Source organism: Cervus canadensis, chromosome 8, assembly GCF_019320065.1.
Source record: "Cervus canadensis isolate Bull #8, Minnesota chromosome 8, ASM1932006v1, whole genome shotgun sequence".
Lineage (NCBI taxonomy): Eukaryota > Metazoa > Chordata > Mammalia > Artiodactyla > Cervidae > Cervus > Cervus canadensis.
The window spans coordinates 73,997,431-74,015,076 of record NC_057393.1 but is presented as its reverse complement, the minus strand read 5'-3'; the positions used below and the strand labels follow the sequence as shown (position 1 = coordinate 74,015,076).

The 17,646-nt window shown below is 41.3% G+C and overlaps 1 protein-coding gene across 2 annotated transcripts in view; it reads left to right on the top strand.

Moving 5' to 3' along the window:
- The first annotated feature begins 1,183 nt into the window (after positions 1-1,183).
- The window catches only part of NRBF2 (nuclear receptor binding factor 2), a 31,943-nt gene continuing 15,480 nt past the window's right edge, over positions 1,184-17,646 (top strand). Inside the window, exon 1 of one of the 2 annotated variants that reach the window (XM_043476858.1) lies at positions 1,184-1,414. In XM_043476858.1, the coding sequence (XP_043332793.1) occupies positions 1,330-1,414 (85 nt within the window). In that variant the 5' untranslated portion in view covers positions 1,184-1,329. The remainder of the gene's footprint in view (positions 1,415-17,646) is intronic. The other variant, XM_043476857.1, reaches the window with a different exon arrangement.

Genomic DNA, 17,646 nt, shown 5'->3' with positions numbered 1-17,646 from the left:
CAGGGGTCTTAATAGTTTTCCTGGCCTTATAATAAATTACCACAAACTTAGTGGCTTAAAGCAACACACATTTATTACCTCACAAATTCCATGGATCAGGAATTCAGAAATGCTTTGATGGGTCCTCTGCTCAAGATCTCACAAGGCTGCGTTCAACCTATAGGCCAAGGTGGTGTCCTCTCCCAAGCTCACAAGGTTTTTGTGTTTTGTTTTTTTTTTGCCATGGGGTTGTAGGATCTTAGCTACCAGACCAGGGACAGAACCTGTGCCCTCCACAGTGAAAGCCTGGAGTCGTAACTACTGGACCACCAGGTTAATTCCCAAGCTCAGAAGGCTTTTGAAAGGATTTAAGTGGCAGAATTCATGGTGCCTCTATCACAACAGTTTCCTTTACAGCATAAATCACATTTTTTAAACCAGTGAATTCCTGAACAGAAAGAACTCACTGTAGTGGTCTGACACATAATTGTTGAATGAATGGTATATGGTTATGGTACATATGGTATAGGGTTACTTGAGACCCATATTATTTTCTTATTGATTTGTTGGCAACTTGAGGGCACAACCCTGAATCGTTTGTCTTCCTCCAACAGAGGCTAAGCCAGTGCGTGCTCTGGTGATTAAGTGGCTAAGTCGTGTCCGACTCTTTGCGACCCCATGGACTGCATGTACCCCACGAGGCTCCTCTGTCCATGGGACTATCCAGGCAGGAATACTGGGGTGGGTTGCTGTGCCTTCCTGCAGGAGATCTTCACGACCCAGGGAGCAAAGCCGTGTTTGTCCCTGGACTGGTGGCTCCTGCCGTGCAGGCAAATACTTTACCGCTGAGCCACCATTGCTCAAATCTCATTTCTGCGGGGGAAAAAAAAAAATCAGGTGCAACAACAAAGCCCGGAGCCTGAGAGCAAGGGAGGATCTGGCAATACTGAGTGAATTTGTGAGAAGTTACGCTGGAAGGATGTAGGAGAGACCGATAGCAGAAGTCGGCCACTTAAAATCCTACACAGCTATACCTCTGCAGGCGACGTATGAGTCTTCAAGCTGAAGCTAAGCTTCTCGCGAGAGGAAAGACGGACTGCGAGAAAGTCTGTCCATGCCCCGCCTTCCTTGAGCCCCACCCACTCCCTGTCCTCACTCCCACCTTGAACCAGCTGCGTGTGACGTCGTGACGCGTGCGTGGCCGTGGCGTAGGAGGCGGGCCCGCGACGCGGCGCCGGAGGAGGAAGTGGTGGGGTTGTTGCTCCTCCTGCGCCCGCTGCTGGCTCTGGGGGCGCGGAGTGGGGCCACAGTCGCCGCCGCTGCGTTCGCGCTCTCCAGCTGTTCCCCTCCATGTGCCCGGGCTCCGTCGCTCCCCTTCCTCAGGCCGCCGCTTACCCCGGGGTCTATGGAAGTAATGGAAGGACCCCTCAACCTGGTGAGTGGCCCACAGAGGGTTGCGTCGGCTCTCGGGCACCTTTGCCTCAGGACCCCGTCTCGGCGTGCAGCTGACTGGAGGCCGGGAAGCTGGTTTGGCGCGGGGGATCCTAAAATCTAGGGGGTGCAGACAGGCTCGGCCCTACAGAGGCTCCAGCCAAGCAACCGTAGATGGCCCCTCGGGGATCCCTGGGAAGCTCCTGCCTCCTGTTCCCGCCGCCTTCAGGCGCCCCCTGCCCCAGGGCTCTGGGCGAGGGGCTCCCACCAACGGGGGCTGCCACCTCTCCAGACTGGAGGAAATGCTTCCAAGCGCCACGTAACCACCTCTTTGCAGCCTGGAGAGACACTAAGCCAGCTGGGGCAGAAATGGTGTGTAATACTGGTTCTAACTTCTAACACAGGGTCTGAAGTCTGAGCGTCCCCACTGTCGAGAAATCATAACCTCTCACCTCCGTTTCCCTTCACCCATTCCTCATCTGTGTTCACATGCGTAAACTGAGACTTTCCTTTCTCAACTAAATTAGAGAAAGTTGGGGGGAAAGACAGGGCTGTGGCTGTTTTTAGCTCAGTTTCATCTCTAGGTATCATGAAAATATGGTAGATGTTTACCTTTCTCAGAAAAAGCATTGATAACTCATAATTGTTTTTAGGCACCTCAGGTGTAGCGATTTTAAAACAAGAAACACGAGTTCTTTTCTGCCTGGCCACTGTATCTTTTGGTTTTCCAGAGAGGTTGTCTATTTTGGATACAAAAGTGGGATTACTTAAAGTTGTAGACAGACAAGGTAACTTTTTTCAGTTCAGCTATGATAGTGGGTTTGGAAAAAAGAACGTATGGAAAATTATTTGTTTCTCACGTTGGAACCCTGAGAACACGTGTGGGAGAGCTCTGGGCTGGAATCAAACCATTCTGTAGAGAAGCAGTACAGCCTTGTGGATTAAGAGTATAGATTCTGGACCTAAACTGCTTGGATTTGAATTCTGACTTTGTCGCTTAATAACTATATGACCTTGGGCAAATTAGTTGATCTCACTCTTTGTGGTTTGTTACCAGGATTAAGAGAGTAAATAGACGTGAGGAGCCTAGAACAGTACCTGGTATGTAATGAAGTGTAAGAGTTAGTTATTACAATAATCAGACCAAAACTCTTAATTTAGAAATCTCACTTGGACTTGGTGAGCTTAAAAAGTTTAAGATTCTAGGACCTAAAGCTATGGTTACCAGATGGCTGGTGCCAGGTTAACTGCTATGAGAAGTGCTTTCCAGTTTTATTGTTGAGCCCTGCCCCCATTGGTAAGAGTTGTTTACACTTAAAAAGAACCAGACTAGGTTTATGATTTTTTTTTTCCTTAAAACCAGGGAAATGTCTTGCACTTTTCTTGGTTTTAAGGTGACATATACTTGGCAGTGAAATATAATGGATGGCTCAGTACTGAAACTTGACAGGAACATTATTAGAAATAACCAGCAGTTCACAAAGTGCTTCAGAGTTCAAGTGTCCTTGCAAAATGACCATTGGTTCAGTTCCAGTTAACTTCACTTTATTTGGCTGCTTGCTTCAGCATAACCCCAGCCAGCTGCCCCACTAGTGTGTGGTAGCTTATGAAAAGACTGGAACTGGGTGACAGTTTAGATGGAGCAGCAGAATCACCAGTTAGGAAAAATTAGTTGACTTGGTAGTGGTATTACCTGTTTATAGGAGAGAATTTTGAATAGTCTTACTAAGGAGTCTAGCATAAATCCATAATCCAGCCATACAATTTATGTGGACAAGTATCAGAAATTTGGCATCTTGAATTCTTAAGCCATTTGAGATTTGAAAGATTTAAGTTTTAGATCTAGTGTTTAATGGAAGAGAACAATAGAACAGAAATTAACATTTACTTGAATCATTTTAACTGTGCTAAGTATCAGTGTCTGGCTTCTGAATTTGTTGTCACTCAATTTTAAAAGACACTTTTTTCACTTTCTGTTGTACTATATCCTTGTAGCTTATATGTTTTATGTGTAGTTTGTACCCCTTAGTTCCCTATCCTGTCTTGCCCTATCCTCCTTCCTTCTCCCTACAGGTAAGCACTAGTTTGTTTTCTGTATCCAAGTCTGGTTTATTTTTTTGTTACTGAATATATTCATACATTCATTTTTTTCCTTTAGATTTCACATGTAAGTGATGTCTTACAGTATTTGTCTTTCTCTACCAGGCTTATTTCATTTATACCCTCCAAGTCCATCCATGTTGTTGCAAATGGCAACATCTCATTCTTTTTTATGACAGAGTAGTGTTCCATTATTTGTGTGTGTGGTGTGTATGTGTTGCTATACATATCTGTGTTTACATATATGTCACACCCTTTTCTATTCATCTGTTGATGGCTATGTTGGTGGCTTCTGTATCTCGGCATCTGTAAATAATGCTGCTGTGAACATTGGGTTGCATGTATCTTTTCAAATTAGTATTTTCATTAGAAGACTGAATTTTTTTAAAGACAGTCACATTCTTTTATGCCAGCCAATATTCATTCTAGTATCCAGCAGACTCAACATGAGAAATACTTCTCAATGCTATAATTTTGAGTGCCTTTGAGCATCCCATTAGTCTATACAAGCTTTTTCTAATGACATCATAGTATATTCCAAGTTGACTGAATAAGGACTTATTACAGTACCTAGGTTTATAATTATGTGTCCTCAGAGTATCCTTGAAATTAAGTAAGAATTGCTTCCCAAGCTTTACAGATAAATAAGCCTAGACAAATTAAGTAGGTTAGTGACTCAAATACATTATGGAGCTACCTTATGTTGATATCATGACTTCTTTCTAGTAATTATTCTGTCTTAATGTACTTAAAATACTCATTTTAATATGGTCCTTATCTATATTGAATTACAGATTCTTTGTCAGTATTGAGTGGCTTTGCTCTAGTGCATGGTGCTAAGTCGCTTTAGTCGTGTCCGATGCTATGGACCACTGAGCTCCCCTGTCCCTGGGATTCTCTAGGCAGGAAGAATACTGGAGTAGGTTGCCATGCCCTTCTCTGTGGGAATTTCCCAACTCAGGGATCAATCCCACATCTTCATGTCTCCTGCATTGGCAAGCGGGTTCTTTACCACTGGCGCCACCTGGTAAGCCCTCCTCTGCTCTAGTATTTCTTTTATGTTAGATTTGTAGTATGAGTTTATAGGCTTGTTTCCTCACAGTGATTTCTAAGATATGGAAGAGACCAGCTTGAGATAGTCATTTTAATATATAGTATGAATACTGTGTTCTAATTTTCTGGTTTTTGAAGTTGGTCAAAAGGAAAATAGGATGAATTGTATTTGTATTTACCTTGTTGGGGGGAATAACTAGTCTTTGGGCTCTGAATAAGTTTTTTTTTTTTCTTTCATCAGTTTTCAATATGGAAAATTGTAACTTATAAAATTACTTAGTGTATATTTAGGCATTTCTTTCCTTACATTTAATTTTGGTGGTGATGCAAGTGCTGGTAGCAAATGTCAAAACTTATGTGAGATAATTTCTAGTTCTTTGATTTGTTTGCGGTCTATTTGGGAATGATGTCAGACTTTAATTTACATATGGCTGTGTTGCTCATGCTTTGCTTACCTACTCTGCAAACTCTAAGGACAGCGTCCGTGTGACTGTGTGACCACAATTGTATTCTTTGTGTTTTGCCCTTTTAAGAGTGCTGAGAATATGTTTGTTGAAAAGCTGAACTGCTCTTTAGAGTGCTCACTAAATAAAGGTATCAGGTATGGTCCAAAGGATGGCCTTGTATGTATGGGGTCTTTGTAACTACTCCATGTTAATTATATTGACAATAAAAATAAAATCTTGCCCTGAAAAATATCAAGGAAAATTTCATCTTGTCACAGGCTAGGCTAAGCTTAGTGGAAGCGCTCTGAAGGATGCAGTAGAGCACTAAGACTTACCCAGTAATTACAGAGGCCTGGGGTTGGCAGCAGGCACTTACAAATATTATTATTTTGTTTTCTCAGTAGCTGTTTGAGATATTTCCCATTTTACAGATGAAATCTTGGAACTGCCGAGTAAGTGGTGATAGTTGGATTTGAAAGCAAGATTCTAAATAAAGTATCTCATCTTTGTATTAGATCATGTTTGCCCATTTGTTTTAACTGTGATCCGCAATAAGAAATTTTTACTTAATGACAGTACATACATACCTAAGTGTATATTACTTCGGAGCTTGGTTCCTTATGGATGTGTCTCTTGGAATTGTGCAAAATGCAGGGACATTCATATATTTAACCCAAAATAAGACAAAAATGTAAAAAACTGAAACATAGAATGCTGTGTGTGTGTATATAGTATTGTATATGATACACTCTTGTGCTAGTCTCAGTTGTGTCCGACTCTGCAACCCCATGGACTGTAGCCCTCCCGGCTCCTCTGTCAGTGGCAAGAGTACTGGAGTGGGTTGCCATGCCCTCCTTCAGGGGATCCTCCTAGCCCAGGGATCGAACCCAGGTCTTCTGCATTGCAGGTGGATTCTTTTATTGTCTGAGCTACCAGGGAAGTCCAAGAATACTGAAGTGGGTAGCCTATCCCCTTTTCCAGGGAATCTTCCTGACCCAGGAATTGAACTGAGGTCTCCTGTGTTGCAGGCGGATTCTTTACCAGCTGAGTCTGTATAGTGTTACATACGATGCAGTCTAATATTTACTATTAGAGTTTTTTAAATGCTGGTTGAGACCCACAGATTGATTTCAGGACCCACTGTTGGTTTTCATCCTGTAATTTGTCTTCACAGCAGATGATGGCAGTTCTTAAAAGGGGGGTGGGTGTGGGGGGGCAAGGTAAACTGAAATCTTGAGGAAGGAAAGAGGTGCGGCAGACTGTCTGTGGGAGAAATTGACTTAAAATCAAAAAGGTCTTCCTGGACCTCTCTAACAGTTGAGCAGTTATCCTAAGTGCAGTTCATTGTAGTAGTTACACAGTCGGTGTAGTACTTAGGGGATGCTACTTGCCTTTAGAAGACTCATAGTAAGTTGATTTGGAAATGGAGAGTGAATGACTTTTCTCTGCTCTCCATTCAGGACACTACCACAAGGTTCAAGAGTACATTAGATTTTTCTCTGCCAGTTTATTGTGTTTGGCAATGATATTCCTTTTCATCTTTACATACAGCTTTCCCCAAGGACACAAATAAATAAATGGAAGTTTAATAGAAAGTGATACTTTTTTTTTCCTTTGGGAAAGAACACTGTATGAACCTGTAGTTTTGAGGCAGTTAGCATGTAGTTCTTGGTGAGGGCGGTCACTTGGTAATCTAGCTGTAGTTAGGATTTTTGTTGGTCACAGGTGATAAAAATCCATTTCAAATTAGCTTAAATCAAAAGGGATAATTTATTGAAATCAAAAGGTAGGTGTAAAGCACTTTCCTGGAGGTCCAGGTGTTAAGACTCTGAGCTTCCACTGTACAGTGCACGGATTCAGTACCTGGTTGGGGAACTAAAATCCTGCGTGCCATACAGCATGCCTCCCCTCTCCGCTTCCAAAAAAAAAGAAACCTGCAAAAGAAAGGTGCAGGAAGGGCAAGACTACAATGTAGGTGAGTCTAAGAACTTATGGGACCAGGGACTCTTAAGATAATCAGGTTTTCCTACTCTGCCTCATCAGACTTTATTGCTTTTCTTCTCTCTCCAGATTCTAAATCTACATTTTCCACCTGGCTAGTTATAACCAATTAAAACTTTCTTGACATACCCTCTGGTCCTAAGTTTGAAAATATGCTGGAACGGTTTCTTTAGATGTCTAGGGGACAAGGTAATTTATAAATACAGCAAGTTCCATGGGGATCATATTGATTGTATAGGAAGAACAGTTCACAGGGTGGGCAGGGTGGGGGTCATGTAGACAGTGTCGGCTGTTTCTGAGGAGAATTCAGCAAGGGAGGAATTTGTACAGGGCGAATGGAATAAGGGGGCTTCCCAGGTGGCTCAGTGGTAAAGAACCTGCCTGCCAGTGCAGGAGCTGTCGGAGATGTGAGTTTGATCCCTGAGTTGGGAAGATCCCCTGGAGCAGGAAATAGCAACTCACTCTAATATTCTTGTCGGGATAATCCCATGGACAGAGGAACCTGGTGGGCTAGAGTCCATGGGGTCGCAAAAGCATTGGACATGACCAAGCACACATGCATGTAGTAGGATGTTACTACATCTAAAGCTGTTTTACTTTTTATAAAGGCTTTAGAACATTTTGTAGTATTGTGCTTTCATTTTTACTCAGCAGCGAGTAGGAAACTGCTGGTTAAAATGTCCTCAAGATTGGATGGATGAAATAGTGAATGAAGTAAATGTACCACTGACTGGTTTTCTAGTGCTCAATATAGGTGTATATACATATGTATAGTTATTTATTTTAGATTTTGATGCAAAGTTTTATTTTAGTCATTTTCTATGAAATATATTAATGCTTGCTTGGCATTTCAGAATCTTTGATTTTGTCACCAATCCTCAACATAACCTCTCTCGTCCTTCCATCTGACTAACTGTTCATTGACTGATCAAACATATGAGCAGTCACTGTCTTACCAGGTAATCTGGACATCAAAGATTTGACAAAGTCCCTGTTCTCACAGAACTTTTATCCCATTCTGTAGTTTTCATCTGTTATGTTCTCTTTCTCTGTTTTCTTTAGCATCTTAAGCATAGTTAGAGTTCCTTCCTATTCCAATACCTGGGTAATCTCTGGTTCTGTTTCTCTTCTGTCTTTTGTTAGTGCCATTTTCCTGCTTGATGCGCTGCTAACTTTATTATATATTACACATTATGGATGATGTGTTATGGAGATTCTGAATTTGTTATTTTCCTCCAAGGAATGTTGTTAATAGCTTGTTCTTCTGGCTGACAATTAAAATGCTAGTGGTCATCTTGATTCAGTCCAGGCTTGATTTTAGGCTAAACTTGGTGGGTCTGTTTCAGTTTTACCCATGATGCCTAGAGTGTAGTCCTTACTGACAGGGCTGGACTTTTGAGGTCTCAACGCAGAGTCCCAAGTGTTCACCAAAGGTAATACTTTCTCTAGACCCAAACTGCAACCTGGCTCCCCAACACCATTTGGCTTCTGAATTCTTTGCTAAGAATTTCTGCTCAGCTTCCTGAAATTGTGTCCTGTTCATGTACAGCTTAGATGTTAGCCAAGAATCTGAGAGAATATTTGATGCATACTTTTAGGGTGTCTTCATTGCACTTCCTTCTAATCCTGGACTCCTCAAAATCTAGCTTTTCCTTCCGGTTTCCATCTCCTTAATCCTTCAAGCTTGGCTTCAACAGTAGTTGAACTGAGAACTTACAGATGTGCAAGCTAGGTTTAGAAAAGGCAGAGGAACCAGAAATCAAATTGCCAACATTGGTTGGATCACAGAAAAAGCAAGGGAATTCCAGAAAACATCTACTTCTGCTTCATTGATTATTCTAAAGCCTTTGACTATGTGGGTCACAATGAATTGTGGAAAAGATGGGAATACCAGACCACCTTACCTGTCTCCTGAGAAATCTGTATGCAGGTCAAGAAGAAACAGTTAGAACTGGACCCGGAACAACCAACTGGTTCCAAATTGGGAAGGGAGTACGTCAAGGCTGTATATTGTCACCCCGCTTATTTGAATTATATGCAGAGTACATCATGAGAAATGCTGGGCTGGTTGAAGCACAAGCTGGAATCAAGATTGCTGGGAGAAATATCAATAACCTCAGATTTGCAATGACACCACCCTTATGGCAGAAAGCAAAGAGGAACTAAAGAGCCTCTTGATGAAGGTGAAAGAGTGAAAAAGCTGGCTTAAAACTCAGCATTCAAAAAACGAAGATCATGGCATCCTGTCCCATCACTTCATGGCAAGTAGATGGGGAAAAGTGGAAACAGTGTCGGATTTCATTTTCTTGGGCTCCAAAATCACTGCAGATGGTGACTGCAGCCATGAAATTAAAAGACTTTTAATCTTTTCCTTGGAAGAAAAGCTGTGAAAAATCTAGACAGCATATTAAAAAGCAGAGATATCACATTGCCAACAAAGGTCCGGATAGTCAAAGCTATGGTTTTACCAATAGTCACGTATGGATGTGAGACCATATTATAGAAGGCTGAGCACCAAGGAATTGATGGCTTCAAATTGTGGTGCTTGAGAAAACTCTTGAGAGTCCCTTGGACAGCGAGGAGATCAAAATCCTAAAGGAAATCAACCCTGAATGTTCACTGGAAGGACTGGTGCTGAGGCTGAAGCTCCACTACTTTGGCCACACGATGTGAAGAGCCTACTCATTGGAAAAGACCCTGATGCTGGGAGAGATCAAGGGCAACAAAGGAGGAGATGGTTGGATGGTATCACCGACTCAATGGACATGAGTTTGAGCAAACTCGTGGAGATAGTGAAGGACAGGGAAGCCTGGCATGCTGCTCTTCAAGGGGTCACACAGAGTTGGACACAGCTGGGCGACTGAACTTTGGCCAGTGAGATACTGCCTTCTTGGGCTTTATTTTCCTGTACTCTGTTTTGGAAAATGCACTCAGCATGCCAAGGGGAATGCAGGTTTCACCTTATGCATTTCCCATTTCTTGAAAATGTATCCTTCTGTTACCTTTTTTCCTCCCCCATCTGTAAACTGTTGTTTCTTTATACTTCACCCAATTTTGTAGTTGCTTACAGTTGGAGGGTAAACCAATGCCAGCTATTCCATCATATCTGGATCAGAGGTACAGATTTCCATGAGAATTTCCACAGGATTCTCAAAATTAAATCAGTGTGTTGTAAACCCTGAGTGCCAGAAAGTGCTTTAATATGAGATTGTGGTATCACAAAAGCTAATACTCCCAATATTCAGTGACAGGATATCACATCTATTTCCAAATAAAGTTTGAGGCAGCTTACAAAAGACAGATACCATACTATTGAAATATTAGTTACCTTAAGTGAATACTTAAGTGAAAGTCGCTGTTGTTTCCGACTCTGTGACCCCATGGACTGTAGAGTCCATGGAATTCTCCAGGACTCTGGAGTGGGTAGCCTTTCCTTTCTCCAGGAGATCTTCCCAACCCAGGGATTGAACCCACATCTCCTGCATTGCAGGCAGATTCTTTACCAGTTGAGCCACAGTTACCTACTGAGATAAGTTATCCTGAAATTTAGCAGCTTAAAACAACACAGATTTGTTTCCCCACAGTTTCTGTGTGTCGGGGATAAAGGCATGACTTAGCTGGGTTCTTTGCTTCAGGGTCTTTTAAAAGGCTAGAGTCAAAGTGAGGGTCAGCTGGGGTGCAGTACCGTTTGAGGGCTCTCCTGAGGCAGGAGCCGCTTCCAACTTCACTCACAGGGTTGATGTCAAGATTTCATTCCTTGAGGGGTTTGGGGTTGAAGACTTCAGCTCCTTGCTGGCTGTTGGCAGGCGACCTCATACTCTGCCATGTGAGTGTTTCCTTGGGGCAGCGAACAGCATGACTGTTGGCTGTGTTAAAGTAAGCAAGGGAGAGAGAGTGCTACCAAGATGCAAGTGACAGTCTTTTGTTACCTAACCATGGAAGTAACCCTCCATCACCTTGGTTGTATTCTATTTCTAAGTTGTAAATCTCTAGGTCCAACCCACATTTGAGGAGGAAAGATTATATAAGGTTGTGAATTCCAGGAGGGAGGAGTCATTGGGAGTCATATAAGCAGCTTACCACAATTGCTGATAGAAAAGCAAAGAAAATAAGAACTGAAGCAACAGAGAGTATCAAGAAAGTATAATCCTTTGGGGCTACATCAAACTAAAAAACCTATGCACAGCAGCAAAATGAAAAGGCAACCTACCAAATGGGAGAAAATATTTTCAAATTATGTATGATAAGGAGTTAGTATCCAAAATAGAAAAAAAAAATCTGATTAAACAACAGGCAAATATGAATAGACATTTTTCCAAAGAAGACATGCAGATGGCCAACAGGTACACGAAAAGATGCTCAGCATCACTAATGAGGGAAACGCAAGTAAACCAAAGCCACAACGAGATATAGTCTGTCACCTGCTAGAATGATCGTGGTTTAGTTGCCAAGTTGTGTCTTGACTCTTGCTACCCCATGGACTACCAGGCTCCTCTGTCCAGGGAATTCTCTAGGCCAGAATACTGGAGTGGGTAGCCGTTCCCTTCTCCAGTGGAGCTTCCCAAACCAGGGATTGAACCCAGGTCTTGCGCATTGCAAGATTTTTTACTCTCTGAGCCATAGGGGAAATCCTCCCTGTTAGAATGGCGACTCTTTAAAAGATATGAAGTAACAAGTGTTGGCCAGAATTGGAGAAAAGGGAACCCGTGTGCACTGTTGGTGGGAATGTATTCATACATTGGTGCAGCTACTGTGGGAAAAGGTCCCTTGAAAAATTATAAGTAGAATTACCATACTATCTTGCAGTTCCACTTCTGGGTATTTTTCTGGGAAAAAAAAAAAAACAAAAAATGTCTAATGAGATTCTCTGCGTGTGGTTTCAGTTCAGTCGCTCAGTCGTGTCTGACTCTTTGCGACCCCATGGACTGCAGCACGCCAGGCTTCCCTGTCCATCACCAACTCCCAGAGCTTGCTCAAACTCATGTGCATTGAGTCGGTGATGCCATCCAACCATCTTATCCTTTGTCATCCCCTTCTCCCACCTTCAATCTTTCCCAGCATCAGGGGCTTACCAAGGGGTCAGTTCTTCGCATTAGTGGCCAAAGTATTGGAGTTTCAGCTTCAGCAACAGTCCTTCCAATGAATATTTAAGATGGACTGGTTGGAGTTCCTTGCAGTCCAAGGGCCTCTCAAGAGTCTTCTCCAACACCACAGTTCAAAAGCGTCAATTCTTTGGCACTCAGCTTTCTTTGTAGTCCAACTCTCACATCCATACATGACTACTGGAAAAACCATACCTTTGACTAGACGGACCTTTGTTGGCAAAGTAATGTGTCTACTTTTTAATATGTTGTCTAGGTTGGTCATAGCTTTTCTTCCAAAGAGCAGGGGTCTTTTAATTTCATGTCTGCAGTCACCATCTGCAGTGATTTTGGAGCCCCCAAAATAAAGTCTGTCACTGTTTTCCCCATCTATTCGCCATGAATTGATGGGACCAGATGCCATGATCTTACTTTTCCAAATGTGGAGTTTTAAGCCAACTTTTTCACTCTCCTCTTTCACTTTCATCAAGAGGCTCTAGTTCTTCTTTGCTTTCTGCCATAAGGGTGGTGTTATTTGCATATCTGCAGTTATTGATATTTCTCCCAGCAATCTTGATTCCAGCTTGTGCTTTATCTAGCCAGGCATTTCTCATGATGTACTCTGCATATAAGTTAAATAAACAGGGTGACAATATACAGCCTTGATGTACTCCTTTCCCAATTTGGAACCAGTCTGTTCCATGGTCCAGTTCTGACTGCTGCTTCCTGACCTGCATACAGATTTCTCAGGAGGCCAGTCAGGTGGTCTGGTATTCCCATCTCTTTCAGAATTTTCCACAGTTTGTTGTGATCCACACAGTCAAAGGCTTTGGCATAGTCAATAAAACAGAAGTAGATGTTTTTCTGGAATTCTCTTGCTTTTCCGATGATCCAGTGGATGTTGGCAATTTGATCTCTGGTTACTATGCCTTTTCTAAATCCACCTTGAACATCTGAAAGTTCACAGTTCACGTACTGTTGAAGCCTGGCTTGGAGAATTTTGAGCATTACTTTGCTAGCGTATGAGATGAGTGCAATTGTGTGGTAGTTTGAGCATTCTTTGGCGTTGCCTTTCTTTGGGATTGGAATGAAAACTGACCTTTTCCAGTCCTGTGGCCACTGCTGAGTTTTCCACATTTGCTGGTATTTTTGAGTGCAGCACTCTAACAGCATCATCTTTTAGGATTTGAAATAGCTCAACTGGAATTCCATCACCTCCACTAGATTTGTTCATACTGATGCTTCCTAAGGCCCACTTGCCTTCAAATTCTAGGATGTCTGGCTCTAGGTGAGTGATCACACCCTTGTGGATATCTGGGTCATTATGATCTTTTTTGTGTATTTCTTCTGTGTATTCTTGCCACCTTTTCTTAATATTTTCTGCTTTTGTTAGGTCCATACCATTTCTGTCCTTTGTTGTGCCCATCTTTGCATGAAATGTTCCCTTGGTATCTCTGATTTTCTTGAAGAGAAAATTGCTGTGGTTTAATCAGATTTTTTGCTTTTTATTTTTATATTGTATGAATTCTTTGTTATTTTGGATACTAACCCCTCATCAGATATATGAGTTGCAAATATTTCCTCCCATTTGGTAGGTTGCCTTTTCATTTTGATTTCCTCTACCATGCATCAGCTTTTTAGTTTGATATAGTCCCACTCTTGGCTTTTGTTGCTTTTGCTGTCAGTTAATAAAGAATTATGTCAGAGAGCTTTCTGCCTATTTTTTCTTTGAGGAGTTTTATGGTTTCAGGTCTTATGTTCTTTAATCCATTTCGAGTTAACTTTTGTGTGTTGTGTAAGGTAGTGGTCCAATTGCATTCTTTAGCACATGGCTATCCTGTTTTCCCAACATCATTTATTGAAGAAACTGTCCTTTCCCTGTTGTATATTCTTGGCTCGTTTGACATTTGTTAATTGAACAATTTATTCATTGATTTATTTCTAGGCCATCCTGTTCCATTGATCTTTGTGTCTTTTTATACTATCATACTGTTTTGACTAATATAGCTTTGTAGGGCTTCCCTGCTGGCTCAGACGGTAAAGAATCTGCCCTTAATGTGGGTGACCTGGGTTCAATCCCTGGATTGGGAAGATCCCCTGGAGGAGGGCATGGCAACCCACTCCAGTGTTCTTGCCTGGAGAATCCCCATGGACAGAGGAATCTGGTGGGCTACAGCCCATGAGGTTGCAAACAGTTGGACACAACTGAGTACACACATAGCTTTGTAAGATAGTTTGAAATCAAAGAGCCTGATTCCTTCAGCTTTGTTCTTTGTATTGCTTTGGGTATTTGGGAGTTTTTGTGTTTCTGTGCAACTGTTAGGATTGTTCAATTTCTGTGAAAAGAACCATTGGAATTTTGACAGGTTGCACTGAATCTGTGTATTGTAGCATGGACACTTTAACTATTCTTTAAATCCATTTCATCAGTGGCCTAATAGTTTTTGTGTACAGGTCTTTACCTCTTTGGTTAAATTTACTACTAAGTACTTATTGCTTTTGATGCAGTTGTAAATGGGATTGTTTTCTTAACTTCTCTTATAATTTTTTAGTGTATAGAAATGCAACAGAATTATGTGTATTGGTTTTGTAAAATATTTGACTGTGCCGGGTCTTAGTTGTGGTACTTGAGATTTTCGATCTTCAGTTACGGCATGCAGGATCTTTTAGTTGTGGCATGCGGAATCTTAGTTGCTGCATGAGAACTCTTAGTCATGGCATGTGGGATCTGGTTCCCTGACCAGGGCTCCATCCTGGGCCCCCTGCATTGGGAGTGTGGAGTGTGGAGTTAGCCACTGGACCACCAGGATATCAATCCTGTATATTGATTTTTTATCTTACAACTTTGTACTACATTCATTGATTCTAAGTTTTTGGGTGGAATCTTTAGAGTTTTTGGTATATAATATCTTGTTATCTGTAAATAGTGAACAGTTTTACTTCTTTCTTCCTGATTTGGATGTCTTACTCTCATCTAATTGCTGTGGCTAGGAGGGACTTCCAATACTATGCTGACTAAAAGCAGCTAGAGTGGACATCTTTGTCTTGTTCCTGACCATAGAGGAAAAGCTTTGAGCTTTTCAGTGTTGAGTATTATGTTAGCTGTGGGCCTGTCATATATGGTTTTTATAATGTTGAGATATATTTCCTCTATATTCATTTTGTTAAGAGTTTTTATCGTGAGTGGGTATTGATTTTTGTCAGATGCTTTTTATCCTGTTGAAATGCTCATATCATGTTTAGTCTTCCTTTTATTAAGGTGTCATCACATTGATTTTGGGGTAAATTTGATTTGTTGAACTGTCCTTGTATCCCTGGAATAAATCCCACTTGATTTGCTAGTATTTTGCCAAGGATTTTTGTATCTGTTCATCAGGGATATTGACCTCTAGCTTTTTTTTTTTTTTCTTATGGTGTCCGTGTCTGTTTTGGTATCAGGGTAATGCTGGCCTTGTAAGATCAGTATGGAAGTATTCCTTACTCTTCCATTTTTCTGGAAGAGGTTGAGAAGGATTGGTATTAATTCTTGTTTGAATTTTTGGTAGAATTCACCAGTGAAGGCATCTGGTCCTGGAGTTTTTTTGTGTGAGGTTTGTGGTTACCTCATTTTACTGTGCTTCACTTTATTGCGCTTGCAGATGTTGCTGATTTTTTTTTTTTTTTTAAACAAGTTGAAGGTTTGTGGCTACCCTGTGTCTTACTGGCATTGTTATTCCAAATGTATTATATTTAAATTAAGGAAATCTACATTTTTTTTAAGACATAATGCTATCGCACATGTAGTGTAAACATAACTTTTACATGCATTGGGAAAGTAAAAAGTTTTTGTGACTTGTTTTACTCCGGCATTCACTTTATTGCAGTAGCCTGGAACTGAACTTGAAATATCTTAGAGGTATGCCTGTTATTGGTCTGTTCAGGTTTTCTGTTTTTTTTCAAAGTTTTTGTTGGAGGGATTCATTCATTTTTTCTAGGTTGCCCAGTTTGTTGGCATATATTGATAATTGTTCATAATAGTCTCTTATGATCCTTTGTATTTCTGTGGGGGTGGGGGAGTTGGCCACATTATATGGCTTGTGGGATCTTAGTTCCCCAACTAGGAATTGAATCCAGGCCACAACAGTGAAAGCGGTGAGTCCTAACCACTGGACCACCAGGAAATTCCCTCATTTTAAAACTTTATTTGAATCTTCTCTTTTTTTCTTTGTAGAGAATTGTTGTTCAGTCGTGGCCAACTCTTTGTGACCCCGTGGACAGCAGCACGCCAGGTTTCCCTGTCCTCCACCATCTCCCAGAGTTTGCTCAAACTCATGTCCATTGAGTCAGTGATGCCATCCAACCATCTCATCCTCTGTCGTCCCCCTCTCCTGCCTTCAGTCTTTCCCAGCATCAGGGCCTTTTCCAATGAGTCGGCTCTTCACATCAGTATACTTATTGAGTATAGCTATAGATTTGTCAATTTTGTTAATCTTTTCAAAGAACTAGCTCTTGGTTTTACTGATCCTGTCTGTTGCTTTTTAAAAAATCTGTGTTTTGTGTATTTCTGCTCTAATCTTTGTTATTTCCTTTCTTCTACTAACCTTGGGCATCATTTTTTTTTCTAGTTCCTTGAGGTGTAAAGTTAGATTATTGGAGACTTTTCTGGTTCTGCAAGGTAGGCTTTTATCCATATGAACTTCCCTCTTAGAATTGCTTTTGCTGCATCTCATAAGTTTTGGTATATTTTATTTCCATTTTCATTTGTTTCAAAATATTTTTTATTTCTCTTTTGATTTCTCCTTTGACCTATTCGTTGTTCAGTGGCATGCTGTTTAATCTCCGCATAGTTACAGTTTTTCCAGTTTTCTTCTTATAATTTATTTCTTCTTGTAATTAGTTTCCGTGGTGGCTAGAAAAGATGCCTTGAAATGATTTCAGTCTTTTTAGGTTTATTAAGACTTATTTTGTGGTCTAACACTATTATCTATCCTGGAGGATGTTCTTTGAGCACTTGAAGAATGTATTTTGTTGCTTTTGGATAGAATCTTCTATATATAATGAAACAAATATAAATAAATGACCATATAATCTTTGCTTTAAGAAGGATCTTTAAAGATTGTTTTAAAAATAAGAACTACAGAAAGTAAGTTTTGTACAGTATCTTTAGTTGAAAGAGAATGCAGTTTAGTCTCTTCCACCACGTTATACATTTTATGGTGGTAGATAGCTCTGATGCTTTTAAATTCTTTTTAAAGATAATATTTATTCGACTGTGTTGGGTCTTAGTTGTGGCACACAGGCTCTTCGTCGGCATGCATGGACTGTTTGTGGCAGCATGCCAGCTTCTCTCTAGCTGTAGCATGTGGGCTTGGGGCCTGCAGTGTGTGGGCTCCCTAGTTGTGATGTGTAGGCTCTAGAGTGTAGGGTCAGTAGTTGCAGTGGGTGGGCTTAGTTACCCCACCACATGTGGAATCTTGGTTCCCAGACCAGGGATGGAACTGATGTCCCCTGCATTGGAAGGCAGGTTTTAAACCACTGGACCACCAGGCAAGTCCCTGTTATTGTCTTTTAACTTG